The following is a 23,024-nucleotide window of genomic DNA, read 5'->3' as shown; positions in this document are numbered from 1 at the left end:
CAAACAAAGCAAAACAGAACCAAACTTCTCAAAGCCAGGTCCACTGTGTTACCTCTCAAAGCACAAAGCACTACGAGTGGCCTGGGTTTTAATTTTTCATTCTGAACATTAACAGCAAAGTAGGCTGCAAGCAGAGCACTAGTGAGAACTGTAAAGGAGAACAGATGTGTGAAACACAAGAGGGCACAAAATTATTTAACTGTTTAATCCCTTTCTTTTTATGACCAACATCAGTAGATTATAGGTAGATTACACAGACTATTCAATAAACTTGCTGTTTGTGATGTAGAGGAGACATTAAAAATGGCCAGGCATGCTCTCCTGATCAAAGCACCCAAGATTTACCTTTGTGATAAACAAGATTTTTCTTTTCAGAAAGTTTATTTTTCCATGCTAAAAAGGAGCACATAAAGAATACGTAAACTAGTTCTGAACTCAAGCGTAGAAACAAAATGAGAAATTCCTAATCCGTTTGTTAGCAGATAAAAGTAAAAATAAACCTCAGTCAAGAAAGAGTCAAAAACTTACTTTAGCAGCTGAAGCAACTGAATCTGGGCCATGAGCTGCATCTCTGAGGCCACAATGTCCAAAGCTCTCTGAGATGCTGTCCAGTGTATCACTCTCAGTCGTTGTAGGGTTTGCCGGCCCCACTATTGCTTTCCACTTACTCACTGCATCATCTCCTAAGAGCTCCATAGCAAGGATGGGGCCACTCATTATTAACTGGATAAGCTCACTGCAAAATGGAAAGAGCACATGGTGATCCATGCTACAAATTAAAACCAACAAAAACATGACCCAGTGGAGATGCTCAGAACTCAAACCGGCAAGACCTGGAGTAACCTGATCTAACTTTGAAGTTGACTCTGCTTTGAGGAAGAGGTTAGATTAGGTCATGTGCAGACATTCCCTTATCATGGTTGTAGAAAAAAACCGACATGTAGCTAACCCAAATTCACTCAAGCTACTCTGTAGAGTCTTAGATTTCAAAAGAATTTTTAAAGGATCAGTACTAGTGTCCTGGTAACAGTGAAAGAGAGACCCTGGTGACCACAGCCTTCCACTTCTGCACAGCAGCATTTCAAGGCTCTCATACATGACTTGGATGTGTACCCCACTGACAGAACATCAGCACTGCTTTCAAGCTGAATTCTCCACTGCCCCACAGATCTCTCCCATGGATTTTGCCCAGCCAACATCCAAAGTGGGAGTAAAGGGGAGGAGTTGAAAATTTGCATGGGATAAGAGACTTACAAAGTGAACTATTACATCTTGGCATAACTCAAATGATTTTAACGGGATGAATCCAAGTAAGGAGAAGAAGCTGTGAGGAGCAGCCTGCCCCCTGTCCTGACCATCTCACAATAGAAAACAGCCATCCAAAATTTGTAACCCAAACATTCCATTTAAAAATGAAACAAAACACCAATAACTATAATTCAGTATCTTCACAAAACATCCATGCCAATAAGCCTGTTTTCACTGTTTAGTCTGGACAGAACCAACAAAGGAGAACATTAGCCCTGAGTTTTGTATTACTTTGTTTAAAAGAAGAGCTTTACACAATTATAATTGTGGATGTGCATGCTTCTCCAACTACCTTCTTCCTAATGATTACCGGTCAAGAAAAGAAGAGAAATCCTAGTAATTTTTTGAAAAAGAAACAATATTAAAACTATGAAAAGTTACATAAAGAAACAACACAATATAAAGCAATTGGATATTAGGTTCTGTTGGTCAGAGTCTGCTTGTTTAGGACAGTTAAATAGTAGACATACATACATCAAGAAAAATGCAATTTCTACAATACTATTTACTGCGCAGACTAATCCTTGAATATTCTTTTTAAAATTTTCTTTAATATGAAAACCATTATTTTCCAAACAATAGAATTATTTTCCTTACTATTCACAAGACTTACATTGACTAGTGAACTTGCAAATGAAATCTGAATTTAAAGACAAGATAGAACATTAAATATAAATGAGTCGTAGATTTCACACTTTACTGCCTTGAGGTTTCTTGTTTCTATTTCATTTGGAATGCTCTAGAGCTATTTATTTCTAATTTAGAGAAAAATCCTATACAGAAGATGTAGCCAGTAGGACTGTAGGATGGGAGACAGGCACATCACAGTGGACAAAGGCTACAGTTCCTCAGACAATTACCATTAGTATAGATAGGCATCTGTGAAATAACACTTCAGGCAAAATTCTTGATTATTTATCAACATATTCAAGCAGGCTTACTCAGAAAAGAAAAGGCAATTCTAAATCATGCATTCTCTGACCTCCAACATGGTCAGACTTAGCCTGGGGCCATGTGTCTCTGAAGGGCTTGAGACTGGACCTACAACAAATCAGCTGCTGTTGCTGGAGAGCATCTGGCAATGCTAGTTCTCAAGTACTTCGTGTCAGTACTGAAACAAAGTCTTTCAACCACATCAGTGCAAATCCATGCACCAACATGGCTGAAAAGCACAAGGCACCTTCTCCCTAGAAGAGGCAGAATGCACAGTGGGGAGGGAGGAAAAGAAAGTTGCTGGCACTTTCAGGGAAAGTAGAAACGATTCGATCTCTGGGTCATAAGCATCCATCTGATCAGTTATGGAAAGACTAAGGTTTCTCACATCAGGTGGAGCAGTCTACCATCGTGCAAGTTTGGCATTTGTCCAAGGGTAGCAGTACAGTAAAAACTACCCTATGAACCATCCTTTCAGTTATTTACTATTTGGGATACTTGTAACCAAATAATTTCTTACAACTAAGTGATCCCCCTAATTCTCACTATCTGCAAGCTCCACCCTGATCCTGAAGATAGTCCTTCTCTTGGCTTTAAAGTTTAGCCCTGCTAGGAGTATTTTCACTTCTGAGGGACAAAAGACATTCCCCTGATACCACTGGGCTGTAAAAAATGTGAGTTAAAACCATAAAGAGCTGAAATAAGGATCTCTCCCTGGAGGAAGAAGAAAAAGCGCATACTTTGCAAAGGGCTCCATTCGACTAAGACAAGCTTTGATTCTCCCATAGTCCTGTGGCATCAAAAATGGTAAACGAATTTTGTGTGTTCAATAAATAAGCTTAATACACATCAAGCTGAAATTGATATACCTACTGATAAAAAGGTTTTGCTCGATAATCAGCGTAGAAATCAGCTGCTTCTTTTCTGAAAAAGTAAAAAGACACAGATATAGCTATATATACACACACACACATATATATATATACACACATAGATACATACATAAAAGCCCCCTGAAAACCACAATTATCATTCATTCAAATATCATCCATAAACGCGTTTCTACAGGCAATGTCTTCCTAAGCAGGACAACTTGTTGGGTGTTCCTTTCCAATAACAGAAACTACATTTAAATTTCATATTTTGTGTGGCTACCAGTACAGCTGACTACTCCTCATGCTCCTGCTCTGAGAAGGATTTACTAAAGCCCATTTCATGGTCATTGATGGTCCCCACATTCTCAGGTGGAGAAATAAATGCAGCAGAGTCACCTTCTTGCAAGCCATTTGCTGTAATGTTGCTTTCACCATTCATCAGTTTGAGCGGGAATACTGGAAAATGAAGTTTGGTTTTAAAGCATAAACAATTTATCTGCTCCACTGGAACACTTCTTTATCAGGGCTAGTGTTTGATTAAACTGGTGCATAACAAAATACTGCACAACCTGATTTCTATTCAGTGTCCTCAAATCTTACAAGTTGCATAGGCAGGACAATGGCCTCCCTTGCACTGGATTTCTCCCACACTTTCACACTTCAAAACTCAATTTGGTCTTGCAGTCTCCTCAGGGAACACAGCAGTGACTACACACTGCTTTCTTCCAAAGCAATGGGGTTCCTGCAGTGAGGGGTCTCCTTACACTGCCAGGCAAATAAAGGCTACCAGGTGTACCCAGTGTGTCTGCAGCACAGCTGTTACTCAGCCTTTCCTCAGGAGCTGGAAGCAAAAAGATGTCCTTTTCAGACAGGGTGGTAGCCCTTCCCAAGCTCTGCATTGCCACAGCCACACTCCTACCAGCACTAGGCTCAGCTACCCAACTACAAGGTTTTGGGGACCACTGCAGTGCAGAGCTACCATCCATCCACCAATGGACACACCATTTTGTGGCTTTTCATCCCACCAGCCCCAGCCACCAGCCAACCTACTCTCTTCCCCGTCTTTTTCTCCAGCTGCTTCTCACGTTTTACTCTTGCTTACTGAACTACTTTTTCTGCATGGCAACAGCTAGAAAAATCCATGGAGTTTTTCAGCTCTAAACCTGCTATTTAGCAGCTTCAGAAATCCTGTTCAGAATACAGGCTCAGTATTGGCTTGCTCCAAATTCTGGTGTGTGCCACTTTTTGAAGCTGGAATTTGTAGAGAAAGACAAGCTCCTCAAGAGGACTGACAAGTGAAAGAAAGCAATATTGCTGACCTCTGCTCTGGGTACAGAGTTCATAATAAAGCAGTGCTGTAGGGTGAGATTCCAAATTGGAAAGTTGTTTTTACCTGCAGCACAGTCTTCTGATTTTTTCTGGTCTTCATGAGTTGCTCATTTTCAGCAGCTCTGTTTACTGACAGAAATTGCCTGCATATTTTTCAAATAACAGACTCCAAGTATGAACAAAGGCATAGTTCTGTCATCTGAAATTGCACTTTTGATGCCTCTCTCCCATTTGCAGTCCAGACTTAAACCAAATATTGCCAGAGGAAAGAAATAACATCAAGAAGAACATAAGAAGAATTTAATTTTCTTAACATTTATTAATGTTTGAACAGTCACATTTTTCTCCAGCTTTTTCATCAAAATGACCTGAGTAATTCCTAGTTTATTGCTTTTAGTTCAGTATGAGCCATTCAAAATCCAAAATATTTTATCAACCATAGAGTAGATTTACTTCCCTTCCTTTTCAAACTAAGGCAGAAGCATGATGTAAAAATTGTGCTAGACACAGGAACTCTTGCAATCTCACGCTTCAAGCCTACACTGTGCAAAAGGTTGCCTACAATTCATTATTTCACAAGAAAATCCTCTTCTGAAATTATGTCACCAAAGAATTTTGGAGGGCAAATATGAAAAAGGAACGTGAAGAGATTAAGTATTACCATTTCTGATTGCAAAGAAGTATTTGAGAGGTCTGTTTCTGAAACAAATTGAGCTGTACTACTCAGTTAACAATTCCGACTGAAATAAATATCAAAGTGCAGTTGTGTTGTATAACTTAGTTCCTTTTTAATTTCATTATTAGTTCTCTGTTTTCAAATAATGGAAAACAGTGTTCACCTATGTATAACAGACTGAACTGACACAGGATTAAAGGAAGAGACTGAAGAAGCAAGTGCCTACCCACACTTCCATATCTTGGATACAACTTCTACAGATGGCATGAATCTATTTAACAGTGATTGACAGACAAATGTTGTTAATAATCCCTTTAAAGCAAGCAGTAGATGATGATGATGATGATTTGAACAAGCAAGCCTGCAGAAATGTAAGGGTAGAAGACTCTGGCAAAACCATAGCTCTATCATTTTAAAATAGCACAGTCCCAAGAAATTGAGTAGATGGTATGCAGAGAAATCACAAAATACTAAGGACACTATTTAAATACATTCAGTATCACAGACCATTCTTGTGCTTATTAATAATTATATATATAAGACAAGACAACCAGAAATTTTTATATTGTAGTAGGCAGTAAAAGTTCAAGTCTCCATTTCTTCCCTTCAGTGTGAGTCAACTCTAAAGCACGTGACTTGGCTCAATAGTTGGACTTCTCAGACAGACAATCAAACAAAGCATGACCCAAAACAACACTTCAGGATCAAATCTCTCATATTACAGGAGAGAGGAAGCAAAAAAAAGCTAGTTTGAAAGAACATTATGAATTGCAAAGAAACATTAGAAACATGTTTGAACTCGTGAATTAGAGTTGTTGGGTGGAGGATCTGGAACCAGTACCATCAGATATTGCAGCAGGTGTATGCAGAAAGGAGAGGAGGAAGTCTTAGAGTTATTTTATCAGTATTTCAGAAAGCCAAAAAGGTCCTGAAGTGAAGGAAAAATTGTTGCTGACCTCACACATAAATACTAAGAATACATCAAAATGGTATTATGTAAGATAGAAAGATTTTCTTTCCAAAAACATGTTGCATACAAATAGGTTTGGCAAAGCAGCAATGGAAAAATAACGCAGTAACTTTGGGAAAGTCTTCTACGGTAAATTAAATATGTTCTCTTTCCTCTGAAGCATGCCTTCTTTTAAATCTTGGGGCTCATTAAGAAGTGGAGAACACTACAGGTTGGGGGATGAGGAATATGCATGAGTAAAACCTGTCCAACCCTGTGCCATCGGAAGATCACTTGCTTTGCCTAGGACTTCCAGCAAAAATCTGAGAGCAAAAATTAAGACAACAGATTTACTGAGAGCAAGCAAAACAAATACTTTAAAGACATTATTATAATGAGCAATACCACCTGTATGAGGAAGCCTTGAGGTGAGGACATACAGACATGTCAGTTGTAAACACTGCTGGACTGCTAAAGCTATGGTAGCCACCTTGGGTTCATACAGACATAACGTATTTCATCACCCCTACTCATTTGCACAGCACTTTTTAATACTTAGTTTAAATCTCTAAACACTTTCAGAAACCTGCAGAACTATGAAACTGATGAGTTTCATGAGTTACCTCTCTTACTCACTGGAATGGATCTGACACATGGAACAACACAGAATAGCTTTAGAATAGCTTTAGAGAATATTCTTAATTGCAAAAATATTTAGATACAACAGAGCTAACCTTAAGAATTCCTTACCTTGAAAGCAGCATCATTTTGGCCTTAGTTATCGTCAATCCAGCATTAATAATGATATCAAATAATTGTCCCATCTTACGCATTCCACCAGGTTTAATCAAAGCCAGTGTTCTGGAGCAAAAAAAAAATTATTAGAGAGATACAGCCAACACAACTTTCCTTAGAGCATTTGGTGTGCATGTTTGGTTCATATTCAGACAAAAAAAATAGCACATCAAAGAGAAATTTTGTCCCCGTCACATATTCATTGTCCCAGTGTCTCATCAATTTCCATGCTGTTCTTGAATGCCTGTGCAACACATTATTCTGATAAGAACGAGGTTTGCACATTTTAATTTCCTTGGCTTTCTAACCCAAGTCAGGTCACAATGTTCCACCAGCAGTTATTATTTACCAACTTCTCCCTTTGCTCTCAGAACACACAATTTGACCACTTCTCCCTTAGATAACTGGTATCTCAATAGCTCCTCAGTCTGGGTCAGAACACAACTGAATTATTAATCTCTCCCTCTACTTGCTCAGCTCCCTTTTTCCCTAATGTTAACCATATACATAAAATTGAAGCTGTTAAAGTTCCTGTTAAAAAATGTTACTTAAACATGTGCCTCTTCCATAAAACTCAGAGTTTGAGTTTGATTGTTTTATTATTACTTTTAAAATACTTGAAGACCTCTGAGAGAAGAAGATCCTCTTGTGCTTGGTAGAGTATAAAAACTTCATGGTTAGAATGTGCACGCCAAATAGCTGACACTGTTAATAGACACAATAAAAAGATGGAAGAGGAGGTATTTAATCTCCTATACTGACTGACAGCTATATTCTGTATTCTAAGGGACATCAATCCAAAAATCTCTACACTCTCCCCCACATCTTTGTTTCCAAGTACATCCTTTCTTCTAGGTAATTATCTTTTTTTACACTTTACATCTCCAGGGCCAGGACTATTTTAGTGAGCTTTGCACAGCACCAAGAACACCACCAGCACTAAACATATTATTAATCAAAAATAACAAGCACAAAGAGAAGGTCTGTAAAATTGCATTTTCTATTTGCATTCATCTTGTGGTGAGTCAGCTTCAAATGTGCTCGGCTTACAAACCAAGAGATTTATTGAACCCTGCATCTCAGAAACGCCACATCCCTGACAATCCTAAAGAGCAGTTTCCATCTTTTACACTGTTTCCAATAAAGAAGGCTCTCCAAGATGGAATTTTTTATTGCAGTACTTCCTTGAACGAAACACAAATAATTGCAAATTCCCTGTTTTATATACCAGCATAGAATGGAAAGCAGCCCTTCAGTTAGCAGCAATATATTCCAGCCAGGGCAAATATGCTGAGATTACAGGAGATGGATGAACTTCCACTACATTTGCTCTGAACCTTAAGTGACCCCAGATTGACAGATGCTTTGGCAAGAGACAGACTATTTCACAGCAAATGTAGAGCAAGGGAGGTGTTAGGACCAGGAAATGTAACCAGGAAGATTTGAACATATGCGACATTTTATCTGCAGCTAAGGGAGAGGCGTAGATGACCTTCAGAGCTCAGAAACAAACAGATTTCCTCAAGCACCACAAAGCTCCCCTACACAGAGCACCTCAGGCTCAGACCCATGGAGAAGTATGATACAAAAGGACTGAGGGACTAAGGCTGCAGCCAGAAACTGCATGGAAGCAGTCAGCCTACACTGCGCTTCAGTCCATGACTGTGCAGGCTAAAGTTGGTTTAATCCCATTTTCAGAGCAGGAAAGGCTGACCTGTTACCAACACAGTTTGCCAGCTTACTCCATGCAGTCTTAGAGCCTGGTCCCCTCTTCCCCAAGGATGTCAGAGCTCCACCTCATTTTGTGATATTTATCATATCACAGGGTATACCACAAGCATCGAGGCCCATGAGGAGGAGCAGCTGCATGTTTGACCAATGAGAATCACACAGTGCATGACCTGCATGCTGGCATAAGAGGTTCTTAACACTTTCATTTCCCACAAACAATAAGGATCAAACCTCTGGAATGGCATCTCCAGCACCATTTGCATTTCCTCAAGGAACACACTTTTGAATTTATGTTATAACACAGGTTGTCTGAGACAGAATGGTAAAGCTAGAAATAAATTGTGTCTTACTTTTCTAATTTCAAGGGGTTTAGTAATAGTGTAATTCCTACAAATTTGCAAAGAAATATTGCATTATGAAGCAATTTACCTAGAAGACATTAATACAAAATGCAATGAGCAACCCTTGTAATATCTTTTGTCTGACACTGATATTTAAACTTTAGCATTTCAGTATGAGCTTTTCAGAAGCAAGCGGATACAAAAAGCAGACTTCAGGATGCTGAGGACTGTTTCTGAGATTGCATTTTGATTCATGTGCCCTATTTTTAGTTTTAATTAGGAATATGTTTCATAGGGTTTGGCATGATGCAGTCTGCAGTGTAGATTTGAAAACTGCTTAGTGTCTAGGAGCCAAGGAGAGAGAAGGAAAATTAAGCTCGCTTGCTTACATTTTCAGAGGGACTGTGTCACAGTACTGCAACAAGTACTGAAACAACAGAAAATGAGAACTGATCAAAAGAACAATGCACAAACCATGCTGTGACTATGCTTTTGAGACCTACTTACTTCTGATAATAGGACTGCTGCACGTACAGTGGCTTATGTCTTGAAGGGGAAGAAATGCTGATTATGTCAATGACTAGAAGCATAAGAATAATATATCCCATTCAAACCAGAACACAAGTATTTCTGCCTGACACACAAGTTTTCTAACATTATTTTCAATACCAGTGATACTGACTCTAAGTAACTCCTACTTAGGCAGGACACACTGGTCAGACAAATGTTTACCTCAGGTTACAACCACCGAGGATCACAAGGCTACAGAAAGAGAAAGCTTGGTCCCATGCCAGTGATTCCTTATGTGGCACACTGTAAGTAAGGACATGCTGACCTGACCATTTTAGCCACTGTTTGTGATGGTTTTCTTATGATACGTTGGGAGGGGAACAGAAATGCAGAACACTTAAATACAACAATATTGAAATACTGACCCAAGACTTAAGAAAAGTAGAGATAGAAACTGAAATAAAACTGTCTTAATAATTCTAGCTTAATTCTAGAAAGTGCCTGTGCAAATCTAGCCTTTTTCTACACATCTGTTTTGTATCTCACATACCCAGGGTCACATTCACTTGTTTTGCTGACAAAAGTAAATGTCCCTAACTCAAAACATTCAAGATTTTTTTAATATTCACTCCACAGTCTCCCTCAAAAGCCTCTGCTGAGCCTGTCTGAGCACACATTAAGTGACCAAAGAATGTATTTCCAAAGTCAAACTGATCTCCCAGTAGTCCTGTACAGCACAACTGAAAAAAAAAAAAAAAAAAAAAAAAAGGAGAGAAATATTCAATATTCTGCTTCATACAGCAACCTTAAAATTATTTATATCATTCCAATTGCACATTATTTTGGGAATTATCATGCAAGGCATAAATCTAATAACTGCTGTAAAACCTGCTAGGAACGGGCCAAAAAGACAAATAACTCACATGCAACTGTTTTGCCCAAGGAAACTCTTTTAATATGACCCTGTTTACTCAGTGAAAGCTTCTATGAAGAAACTGAATTTTGAGGATCCTTTGCCTGAGTAAGGCACCTTTCACTATGTTCCTTTGGGCTATTCTGAATATGTAACACCACTTGAATATCTATGTTATCTTTCAGCCAACATTCTTAAAATGTTTTCCAAACAGCAGACATGTCATAAATGCCTTCCCCTCCTTTTGTAGAGCAGTAAAAAAATTTGCCTCCTCCTAAAACCAACACAATTACAATGTTGCCATGTAGACTGCAACGTCTCCTACTAGAAAATGTCATTTTATCATTAGCTGCCTTTTCTTGGTATAACTGCAGGAGCACTGCAAGAGCACCAGGCATTATGTTAGTTTAGGCAAAGCAGGAAATACACAACTTTACACGGATATAAAGATCTACTAAATCTTTATAATCTACCCAAAGCTGCCCTGAGGAACAGAAAGAGTAGCCACATACACAGACAGAATCCATTCCCTTGTGTTCCCTATGTCCTTTGCTGCTCTTTCACCACGCCCAACCCCAGCTTAGAGAAGTACGAGAACTCCTCTGAAAAGATATTATGGCATGTATTTTTAGAGCGATTTTTTTTTTGTGCAGTTAAGACAAAGATGTGTGTTAAAACATGCAGCTCTTCCTCTGTCTGGTTATGTACAACTCTCCAAAAAGAGTTCAAAACAAGCCCATTTACTGGGAGGAAGCAAGAGAGCAAGTGATTAAGGCTCACTGAAATATCATACCTAAGAAAATGTTCTGTGTTCTTTTCTAAAAAGCTGGAGGAAATTATAAAAGTGTATTAATTTGCAAATTCAGAAATTACCTGCACTGCCATTAAACCAGATCTGAATTTCTTTAAATTAACCTTAGTGTTCTTGTATTCTTAGTCCTTATATGCACTCTCAGATGGCTTCTTTAAGTCTTTTCCAAAGCAAGTCTTTAAACCAAAAATATATTACAAGTCTTATCTTCATCCATGATAAACAAACTTCATCTTAACAAACAAGCCTGTAATTTTTACTGACATTCCACACTGTACTTTCTGTCCTCATGCACACAGAGCTTAAGAGAAGCTGAAAAACATTCTCAGAAAAAATTTCCACAATGAGGAAAAGCAACAGAGAATGGGAACAGTCCTCTAGTACTTTCCTTTATCACTACTAACAGAGAAGAGATCAGACTGGTGAGGCATTAGGCTTCTGCACAGAACCCAGCGAGACAGCTGCAACTTTCATGAGGTCCATGCCTTTCAAGATCAGCACACATCAGTTGCCACATCAGTTCTGCCCCAGGAGAATTTACAAATCACAAGAACCCTACTGCTGCCTGCCCTGGCTGAGTAACAAAGCTGAACAGGACCCATTTTCCTCCTCCCCCTTTTCTCTGCCAAAATACCTAGAGGAGCCAGCAGCTGATACCATAGAGAAGCTGGCCTTGCAAGGTACCACTTTGCTTCTCTGCAGCCAGCAGAAAATCAGATCCCTTCAAACCGCATACAAACGTGCAGCCACATTAGTACAGAAACCTCATTTCTAGCAAACACCAACCACAAGATTCCAAAATCTCCCTTCTCACCTCTCTTCGCGGCTCCCAAGCTTGCGAGAGGTGTACAGATTCCCATAGTCCACTATGGTGAGGTGCCGGGAGAACACAGTGACTTTGCTGCCCACATAGAAATCCTCCAGGTGCAAGCTCTCGTACTTGGTGCGCCTCAGGAATGTGCGACGGTTCTTCACATCGTACTGCAGCAAAAACAAGATTAAAATCTACCTAAGCAAGAGATTTAGTTGTGGGCAAACTCAACTTAATCTTTACTCTACTGTCAGAAATTTCCATAGTACTGTGGGATTGAATCTGATCACTTAATCAATTTAATTCCAAGCCCTTTGAACTTACAGGGGTACCAAGAAGGCTTAGAAGACTAAACCACAATTACAAATTTATTCAATTTAAACAGTCTCAGGCTAAGAGCTACATTTGAAATTTTCTTCGTTTGTAATTTGCTTCTTCTAATTCAAGCTGTGATAAAAGGTTCAGGTGCCTGGTGAATGCCTCTGCCCAGCCTCAGTGAGAGTTCCCCCAGCACATCCGTGCTGTTTCACAGCCCAGTGGCTCACACCAGAACGAGCGGGATACACACTGGCAGGTCTCCTCTTCAGGGCATCATTCCAGTGATATTATGCTCTATTTGACTGCATAAGACTCGGCATTAGGGACGGAGAGATGATTGCAACACTTGGCTGAGATGTTCTCACTGCCTAGAGCTGCAAGCTCAAACGCCTGTCAGGACAATTCAGCTTTATGTATTATCACTCCAAGCAAGAAGCCAGACATTAATGTGTACTTTTCTGGGTGGGCTAGCAAAGCACAGAAGTCAACCTGCTGAACAGTTTCTTCACTGCAAGTAGATATTACAGATGCCTTCCAATTCCTGGGGAAGTGGAAGTCTGTGAAAGGAAGAGCTTTGTCCTCCTCAGGCCAAACTTCTTCTGTCTCAACCTACAGGCGATGTCTTCCACTGCAATGGTGCATCCACTAGAATAGCATTAAAAGAAGGAACATCATTCCCACAAATTTGGGAGGGGAAAAAAAAATTTAAGAGCAAAATTCCATGTTCTGAAAAGGGTGAATACAGTCCTGTTAGAAGGCTAGAAGAATTGTAATTGTTTTCAGGAGAGCCAAAACTTTGCAGATTAAAGAACTGTAAATTATTTTGATACTGCCTTCTACTGAGGCATGATTGTAAGGAAGAATCCTTCCCTCCTGATGTGTCCTTAGCCCCTAATACATACTCCTAGTAAGTGTTCACTATTCAAGCGCAGTAGGGAATGAAATGACAACATGGTAAAAAGTAAAAAAAAAAAAAAAATCAAAGAAACCAACTTGAATTTGTATACTTGTTTTACCAGGACTTTGCCATGAAGCCTATTAGCCTGTCTCAACCATAAGCAAATTCTTCAATATCTTGACCAAAAATCTGAGTATTTCCTTGGTTATTTCACTAATGGTTGCTAGAAAGGCACCCCAAGGTGCTTCTCTCATCTCAAGAAGAAGAGGGGATCTATCTGTGTTAAAGGATTCCTCTTTAGGGTTGACTTTTGAATATGTTTAAAAGATCTTCTTATAAACTGAATGATAAGCCACAGCAGAAGAAATATAAAACTGTTTGGACTGTTCCACTCCTGCCCCTGCACAAGTAGAAGTAAACTACCCAAAACAAAATCGTTCTGTCCTTTTTAAAGATTTCTTCTCTCTTTTTAGGAAATCTTTTGTAGAAAGAAATGTTATTAAAGCTTTAAGAATTCCCTATGAGAGTTTTTCTCTATGGAAGACTTGGAGAATGGGGCCTCTCTGTCAAGAGATCCAGTCTGACTGAAAAAACTGTTTGCTGTCCTTTGACAAAAACCTATGCTGTCTTCTTACAGCTGCAAAGTAAGCTGGAAACTTCTCTTATTATTCCCATTGGCATTTTACTTCACAAGCAAGACATGAAGGACAGAAAGAAGAGTTAAGCTCAGGACTCCATGTAATACAAGCCCTTAAGAGCTCTGCTCCACCTGCAGATGAGGTGTGTGATTAAGGGAGAGCTGGTGTCAGGGATGGGGGGGAGGGGATGAAACATCTTCCTCGTACGTGGGGGAAAGCTGGCTCGTAACCATCACCTCCCTTCTCTCAGATATGTTAGAGGTAAGAGCAGGTTGTCACCTCCACAGGAAAGTTCTAGAAGATGCAGAAGAACAAGGCAGTAATAATGAAAAAAAAATCACCAAGTTCTGCAGAAATAAAAAATAAACAATCCAGAAAATAATTCTAAATATAATATCTGTCCACAAACTCATCCCCAAAAGTGATTTTGAGATATTCTAAGGGTGTTCACATACATTTTTGTTCTTCTAATTCCTGTGCTGCCCACATGCAATCTATGGCTGCCCACATGCAATCTATGGCACACTACACTACTTTAACCTACGAGACATCAACATAATGCAAAAGTTTGCCAAGACACAGGTACTGCATTAAGAAACTCAAGAACACCTTGGAAGCTCTTGGTTTTGAGACATGTAGGTGAAATGAACAATAATTTTGCCAGCCTACACATGGTTGTGTAGGAAGATTATTACAGTTCCTGACTGATCAGCTAAACTGTCTCTGGGAAATAAAAATTAGAAACCTCACATTTTGAAAACTGTGCACATACAGACATCATACAAAGAACTAAGTAATCTGTGCAAAGTGCATCTTCTCGCACAACTGGGTATTATTGCTTCTGTGAGGAGCAGTTTGGGTAAGAAAAAGCCAATTCCAGTAGATTTCTTATTTCTGCAGTTGATTTTTATAGCAGGAAAGTTAAAATTTGATCATGAAATTACTAAGTGTGAATATCCAAATCTAGGCTATTCTTAGACTCTTCACTAAGAATTGGAATGGACTAATCCATGCCACTTAATCATTCCTAAAAGGAGGCGCAAAGCATTAGTTGGCATGAGGACTATCTTTACAGTACATATTATAGTTTTATATACGTGCCTGCTACTGCAAAATGCTGGTTTTCACTCTTGGCAATAAGCAATGGAATGAACAACAAGTCAGAAAGGTCTGTGCAAGCACCACTGATGAAAAAATTTGGATCTCACTGTCTGAAATGTCCTACATCTCATTAAACCAAATTTACCATTTCCTCTACTTTGGTAAGAATCTTTTACACTTTACTCTTCAGAGACTTCTGGAATTCCTGCTGAAGCTTAGTCTCCTGTTTGGAATTAGCGTCAGCTTACTTTTCTCAAGCAGTAGGCCAGAGCTACTGAGTTTCAATTCTGAAACCCAAGCAGAGATTGAATGAAAACAGATTTGTGAAAATAATCTCTCCACACCAAAGCAAGCTTTAAGAAAGAAAGAAAATCATAAATGTGGAAGCTATTCTATATGCTTCACTTACTTTTCTTTTCATTTTAGAAACAGAGCAAGACACATTTTAAATTAGATTTTCTTACCTGGAAAATTATTAGGTATAGGCAGTGAATTGCCATTTTATGAACTATTTAATTTGATATTACATTTATGACAAGAGATTTTTTTCTTACATTCTTACCATTTCAACTGATGAATCATTTGGATAATACAGAAGTTCATAACGCCGAAAGAGTGAAGCATTTGGGTCATACCATTCAGCAATGAAAGCATATCTCTCATCTTGACTCTGGAAAAAGAAAAGGGGCAAAATTTGGCTGTTACAGAAAGCATACATAGTCTATATGTAAAAATACACAAATAAAAAACTTCCTCCATTTCTTATCAGAAAAGTGAAAAAAAAAATCACTCGTAAATGGACTCGCACACTCTGCATATTATCTCCTGCCTACCACAGCTGCTGACATCTTTTCATTTGTTGGCTATCATCTTTTAAATAGGATGAAACTTTGATCATGGCAGTTTTCCAGACAATCTCATAACTTACCCCGATTTCATCAGTCATGAAGCACAGACTACTGCTGAAGTTGTTGTCAGACTTCCCAACTTAGTCAAAGTATTTGATTTACTTTATTTCCTTAAAAAAAAGTGTTCGCCTACAATTAAATTACAGACTCTTAACACAGCTTCTATACATCCTACAAGGAAACACTTTCCTCTTCCTTAACAGTCAAATCTAAATTTCTCTTAATGATGAGATAAAAATATTCAAGTTAAGGACAATATTAGTTTGATTCACTACTTAACTTCCTGAAATTTACATAAAGCATAAATAGCCCGACCTCATTTACAACTCACTTTCTGCCCCTAGGGAGTGCAGATGAGGAAAATGGATTGCAGTACTTCCAGAAGTGTAACTACATGAGTAGCTTCTCTCCATGCCTCATCCTCAGAGGACAACAGCCCCCAGCAAAGCAAGAACAAAGGTGAGGCACAGCACGTGGATGTGCAATTTTCATTCCTCTTAGTGGCACATGTTTGTTAGTTATTGAAACAATATCAGTTATTTGATATAGTTAGATGGAGCTCTAAATTTTTAACTCCCACATCTCTTCTAAATCTGACTGCTACTCTTAAGGGCAAGCACAGTCTTATAACTGACCTTCACACTTTACACATATCTGTACTCTTCTTATATACTTTAAACATTGAGGAACCACTGGGAGTTCAACTTAAAGCCACGTGGGCCTCTTCAGTACTTCAGATTTTAGAAAAGGGCAACATTTCAGTTTTTACAAAGACCACTTAATAAGCAAAAAGAGAGTTCCTGTAAGCTTCCATGACTATTCTTAAATACCAGCAGGAAAAGAATGATAATTTTCCAGCATCTTCAGCTTACCACTGACTTAGGACTAAGCACTTTTGCAGGTTGAAGTCCTAACAGAAGCAGCAGGAGGAAAGAATGAGATAATGAAGAACAAATTCAGAATTTTACAATGTGATGAATACTAGTACCTCTTGGTAAATGCCCCACTCTCCTGTCAGCTCTTACGGTGCAAACAAAGTATGACTGCACGGCAGAAACACTTTTGCCATGGGGGCAGCACAGTGCCCCGTGAAGGATGCAAAGTTTCCACTTCTCTCTGTAGAAGGCTGCGCAGCACTGGAAACCATATTAGCATCAGCTATTCCAACTTCTCTATTATCTGTACAGCACACACTGCAGCCTTTGACAAGAATTAAGCTCATCTTTTATGTGCAGCATCCAGCATGAAAACTCCCTAGGGACTTAGCCTGATTTCCGGCCCTTGCTTGAGCTGGATGTGTTTGTGCATTACTGCCACTGCCATCATTCTGGAGAAATGTAAATCAGAACTAACTCTGTCTCATGGCAAAACTCACTCCTGATTTTTCTATATAGGAAATAAGGAGTAATAAGGGTTGGCAGACTGATTTCAACTTTGATCTCACACTCTACTAGACAACAAGACATTTGTTCAGTTGATTTGGCTGACCATCATCTTATCAAGAATGGATTTCATAGAAAAGCAGTTCTCTGCCGAAGAGCTTGTCTAAAAAGAAAAACAGTCCTGTTTCACAGAACCATAGAATGGTCTTGTCGTAATTGAGATGGAGACAATACAAAGCAACACACTCCATTTTCAGAAGGCTTCAAACTTGTTTTTATTATAGCATGCATGCTTTTTATAGATTCTTACAAAACTCATAAGTTTACACTTTACTCATTGTCACAAAAGACAAACAAAGTGCTTATTGGAATCAGCAGTTGCAGGTTTCTCTTATTTATCCTTTTTTGTTTCTCAGTTTCTATGTCAATGACCTTGGTAGAAAATTCTTGCAGGAGTAAACATGGATCCTCTTATTAAACTTCTCTCTGGCTCACAGAAGTCACTGTAAAACCTCTTCCACATGGTCTGGCTTGGAAGGGACCTCAAAAATCACCCAGTTCCAACCCCCCTGCCATGGCAGGGGCACCTTTCACTACACCAGATTGCTCAAAGCTCCATCCAACCTTGAACACTTCCAGAGATGGGGCACTTCTCAAGTACTACCTCCAGAAAATAACTACTGATGGATGAATTAAAATAGATGCACCATCCTTAATCAATGCCTCTTCATGACATGAAGACATATAATTGCATTACTACATGCTACTTTTTCATGTTATAGCCTTGCTTTCAACTGTATTTTCGAGGTAGCAGTTGCCACAGAAGCTACCAATTTTCATTTAAGCAAAACTTCCAAAATTTGTAAATTACTTGTCTCAGGGAAGTAATGTATTTATGTGAACAACCAAAGAAAGCACCATTAGATTTTTTTACTTAGTCACCAGTATCAATCATCAGCACCTTCATGTTTACAGTGAGAAACTGCCTGGTGTGCCTTGTGTGGTGAGGAATTGCATCTTTTTTTTTTCTTTTAACACAACCTTGGATTTAAGAATCTGATTTTCATTAAGAATCTGAAATTAATTTTATAAGATTTTATTCAATGTCTGAGCTGTTATATTTTTTATTCAGCAAGCCCTACTGGCCACTGAATAGCAGAAATCATCATTCTGTATTATCTTCTTCTGGCATTGTAAGTAAAAGCAAAGTAATAAATGCTACTTAGACTCGAGAAAAACTGCAGAGCTAATCCCCAAAACACCCAGAAAATGCTATCAGTAAGCAGGACAGCTTGAATGCATTACTGTTATGCATCCAGAAAATATGGAGACCTAGTATTTTTCTAAAATGACCAAAAAAAAGCCTCTAAAGCTTCTCCTGAACCATAACTATAATTTTCTCTGCTGTATGGACATAGAATTATTACAATAAATATTTATACATATAGAGAACAGTATCAGAAAAAAGTTCAAAGCTTATGGGAAACATTCTAACTGGAAACATTGTATTTGTGAACATGTCAATTGTTTAAGAGGCAGACACTGCAAAGTGAAGAAATTCAACACTGAAAGCAAATTGAAGACCCTAGCAAACAAGTACCTAAAATACAGCAGGACTCTGACCTTACTATTGCAGATTCATGCAAATAGTCTTAAAACAGATAAAAGACAATATGGAATACAGTCATGATATGGTGAGCTTATTCTGGGAAGCCCTTGCCAGGCAGTGCTGTGAAACTGCCACTCAAAGTCATCAAAAATGCCAATTTCAAAATGTAAGTTCTTAAAAAGTGTGTACATATTAAATTTTTACATGAGAACAGAAACTTTTATTTACTTATTTAATGAAGTAGGATTTTGAAGGCAAAAACCAAACACAAAAAACTGTCCGCTTCCCATCACATACTGTGAGGATTGCAATAAATGTTTAAGCCTTCACAAGCCTGAAATTCTAATTTCTGAATACTTGTTTTCAATCAGTACACCACTCAGTCAACAGAACTGGTATGACAAACAACTTTCCTACATACCCCTTCACTAGTTTGTCCTGACTGCAAACTGGAAGGAGTCTCAAGGATTAGGAAGTACTGTGGGAGGCAACCTAAGTTTCATTGTTAGCTTCTGTCCATCCTCCTAACAAAGGAAACACAGAGAAAATAACTCTCCAAAGAAGAGTGATTAGAGAACAGTGGTGACCTGTCAGGGGGTGACACGTTCAATGCACCACACTGCTTCAGACTGAGAATGAGTCCTGAAAGGGGAATATTTTACAGCTCTTGACCAGAGCGTACCTCATTCCCCCAGGAAATGGGACAGGCATCTTAGTCACCACTGAAAGCACATTCCTTTGAACAGCTCAAGTAATAACAAATTAAGTGAATCTATAAGTACATCATAACTCAGAAAATTCTTGCTTCAAAGAATTAATTTCCATTCATTTCTGTACCATTCCCTCATTAAAAATCACACATAGCCTCTGCTCTCATGACTATGCAATTAAACAAGTAATACCTAATGGGGGAGAAATATATTTTCACAAATGCTCGCATTAATGGAAAAAATTGCTACCACTAAAAACCCCAGCAGTGATTATGCACTTTACATTTACATACTGATACTTCCAGAACAGCTGTCTTGAACTCGGCATTTACATCTCCTTTCCATGGTAAACTCTAGAACTGAGATCAGCAATGTCAAAAGTTCACCTACTGTGATGATGGAAAGAAAAGGTTTTTTCCTCTTCCTTATGTAAGTTGCCCAGAACAACATTTAAATGCATGTGGGTTTTGCTGACTTTTGCTTTTTGTTTATATTGGCATGTGTGAATATGCAATAAGATGGCTCTATGGACATGAGAAACACTTACTGAAGTACAGCTGAAATAAAAATGCTAAATTTTGTACTTACTTCTGAAAATGATGGGGGAAGCAGTCATTCTTAGCCAGCATGGGACTAAGTTCTAGGACCAATCCATGAAAGAGCTGTGCTCCCACAAAACTCTGCAGAGGGAAAGGGTGTGTTTGGAACCAAACTGCCAAGGACATTCAATACCAAAAAGCAGAATTCTTAACAACCTGGACAGGACACAATATCTTGTCCTGTAAAACTTCTAGACTTCCAAAAGGCTTCTGTCCACAGGAAAACAAAAGGAGATCTTCCAAAGGTTTTCATGAGAAGCAACAGTGGTAAAAGAGCAGCTCAAGGACTAAGGAACTCCCATGGAGAGGTGGAGAAACTTTACCCCTCTGGTTTGACCTATGAAGAACATAGACATGGATTTGGTTTTCCAAATGCTTCACCTAACAGCCACACTACTGCACTATTCTGGGGTGACTAGTTCTCTCCTCCTCCTCCACTGATTTTGACTAGAAATTCTATACTAGAGTTTACCTTACAATGGAGAACACAGGGCACCAGGAACTTATTATTTTTTTTCAGCTCAAGAGAACCTCACATGAAACTACCAAAATATTTCTCAAAATCAGAAAGTCCTGAGGTATCTAGAAAGTGCACCTTTACACGCTATTAGCAATATGGTTTCTATGAGGTTATACAAGCTGCCAGGAACTTCAGCATGCATTACATTATCTGACACAGACTCAGGGCCCATTGCTCGCATATTACAGCTTTAGGAGTTATGCAGAGTATTGCTACATTTAAAGTGTGCAGCTTTGTTGTCTGCTGCTCCTTTGATTTTTCTCAGTGACTCTGAAATCAGACCAAAGGGGAAAAGAATCAAAGGATTTGAATCATCTCCTAATGAATCACCTTCTAATGAAGCAATAAAAAGACTGCACAAACCTCAGTAAAAGGTGAATCCAATCCATCCTGATATTGTTCTATATTGATATTGTGTTCTATATTTTGTAAAACTCTGCTGTCACAGGGAAAACCTCCAGTAAAGCACAGACCAAGCTGTTTCTATGAAAATCACTGGAAACATCACAGGATGGACCAGCAGACAGGAACTATTCTCACACCAAATGGGTATTTCTCCTAATGCACCAAAAAAGCTTTCTGGAAAGGTTGCTCTGAAGCTGCCTAAAATTCTTAAACAATTTTAAGGGAACATTTTTTCACAACCTGCTCCCCTCCAGGTTGCTGGAACTCTCAAAAAAAGCAAGAGTATTTTTATAAAAAATAAAATGGTTTCAAAGCATAAGAATACTAGTTATTATAAAATATTTAATGTGATGATATCATGAAGCTCGTTGACTCCAACATCCTATAGTCTGCTTACGCATGAACATGTACATACCTTATGTTTTTAGGAAGAAACAAGATTTAAAAAAAAAAAAAAAATCACAAAAGTATTAGAGCTTGGCAACCAAAATTAAAAAAAGCTGAAATGGCCAGTGAAGAGGTATCTTTATCTTTCCTCTTTATAGTTTCTACAAAAAACCCACCAACTATCACCATTTGTGCTGGTGCATTGCTTAGACAGATGTTGGCCTTCACAGGGGTGAAGTGTGGGACCAGACCAACTGCTTTCACCAAGAACATTATTTTCAGAATTAGGCCCAGGAACTGTTGTTATAAACATATAATCAACTTCCAAAGTCCAGAAGTTATTGCCATAACTGTATTATCAACCTCCAGCAGGTATCTAAGTCCTGTTATGAATTATTTGAAACTGTTCCTTAAAGCCCATAAATCTCCAACCACTGCTCTCCCAGACCAATCCCCACTTCAGATTTAATGCTACTTCCTAGTCCTGAGGAGGACTTCAGCACAAATGAAAAGCAGTGACTGATAAACTCCTGCTGGGAGGAGCAAGAACCAAGAATTTCAGCCAGAAGCAGCCACTGACAGCGTTATACTCCCCCCGCAGGCCAGTGACAGAAGCGCCATCACAGCAGCACCTGCCTTCTCCAGAACCCCAGAAATACTCTGATTGCTTCAAATGGTTGACTTGATAGATTTTCCTGTTCTCCCATTTCAACATCTGGCAAGCCCTGCTTTATTGTCAGCTGAATGCTTTCAGGTGCAGGCCCTGCACGATGCCAGACTTCCCACATGGCACCGAGTGGTTGCAGATTCACACTACCAGACCAAAAAGATATAACCTTAATTAGGTTAAAAGACAGTCTTAACCAGTAGGTTAGGAGTGCTACTCCTTGATGGAAGGACATCTTATATGTGACAATCTTCTGCAGACATAAAACTGAAAAGTAAAATTCAGTAACATTTAAAACAATTGAAATCTCTAAAAAATCTCTTTATAAGTCAAGTACTTATGCAAACATGAGAAATAATGAGAGCTGGTTCCCCATAATCATGTTTCTCATCCCTGACTGTTGTGACCAGAGCCTCTCTTCAGCTCAGGTGTTTAATAAAGGCCCATACCCACCTGGATTCTCTGATGTCTAACTATAGTTGAGCTCACAGTGAAGTCTAACATTCTGCCTGGCAGAAAGTGCTCTGATTTTCAGCATTGTAGCGCACCTTAAATACAAAAATGAATTCTCATCAGTGCATGCTTATTAAGCTATGTTATTCAAGCCATCTTCTGCCTTCACAGCTTATGTAATACAGGATATTTTCCAGGCAAAACTTAAATCCACAACACTGTGTAGATAGAGCACTCAATTAACTCTGTCTCTTAAAACTTATTTTCCTCCTCCTCTTCTATTCATGTTTCTGACACACAAGTCAGAATAATTTTTAGAACTCCAATTTTGCAGCCCCCTCACTGCTGTTGCACCTCACAATACTTTCTCAACAGGCTCTTCTTTAGTGAAAAAGTGAAATCAAAAGATTGCTTTTCAAAACGAAAAACATCTGGCAACTGCAATTT

General features: G+C 38.8%; 1 protein-coding gene across 2 annotated transcripts in view; it reads right to left on the bottom strand.

Annotated features, from left to right (window-relative positions):
* NME7 (NME/NM23 family member 7) overlaps window positions 1-23,024 on the bottom strand; it is an 89,203-nt gene that overhangs the window by 56,042 nt on the left and 10,137 nt on the right. For both annotated transcript variants that reach the window (XM_084201089.1, XM_084201090.1), the window contains exons 2-6: window positions 15,500-15,607; window positions 11,986-12,152; window positions 6,821-6,931; window positions 3,115-3,165; window positions 529-736 (exon numbers count right to left, since the gene is read on the bottom strand). In XM_084201089.1, the coding sequence (XP_084057215.1) occupies window positions 529-736; window positions 3,115-3,165; window positions 6,821-6,931; window positions 11,986-12,152; window positions 15,500-15,607 (645 nt within the window). The remainder of the gene's footprint in view (window positions 1-528; window positions 737-3,114; window positions 3,166-6,820; window positions 6,932-11,985; window positions 12,153-15,499; window positions 15,608-23,024) is intronic.

The sequence above is a fragment of the Fringilla coelebs genome (assembly GCF_963513975.1).
Source record: "Fringilla coelebs genome assembly, chromosome: 2".
Taxonomy (NCBI): domain Eukaryota; kingdom Metazoa; phylum Chordata; class Aves; order Passeriformes; family Fringillidae; genus Fringilla; species Fringilla coelebs.
Note: the sequence above shows the minus strand (reverse complement) of the source record. Positions and strands in the feature narration are given on the sequence as shown.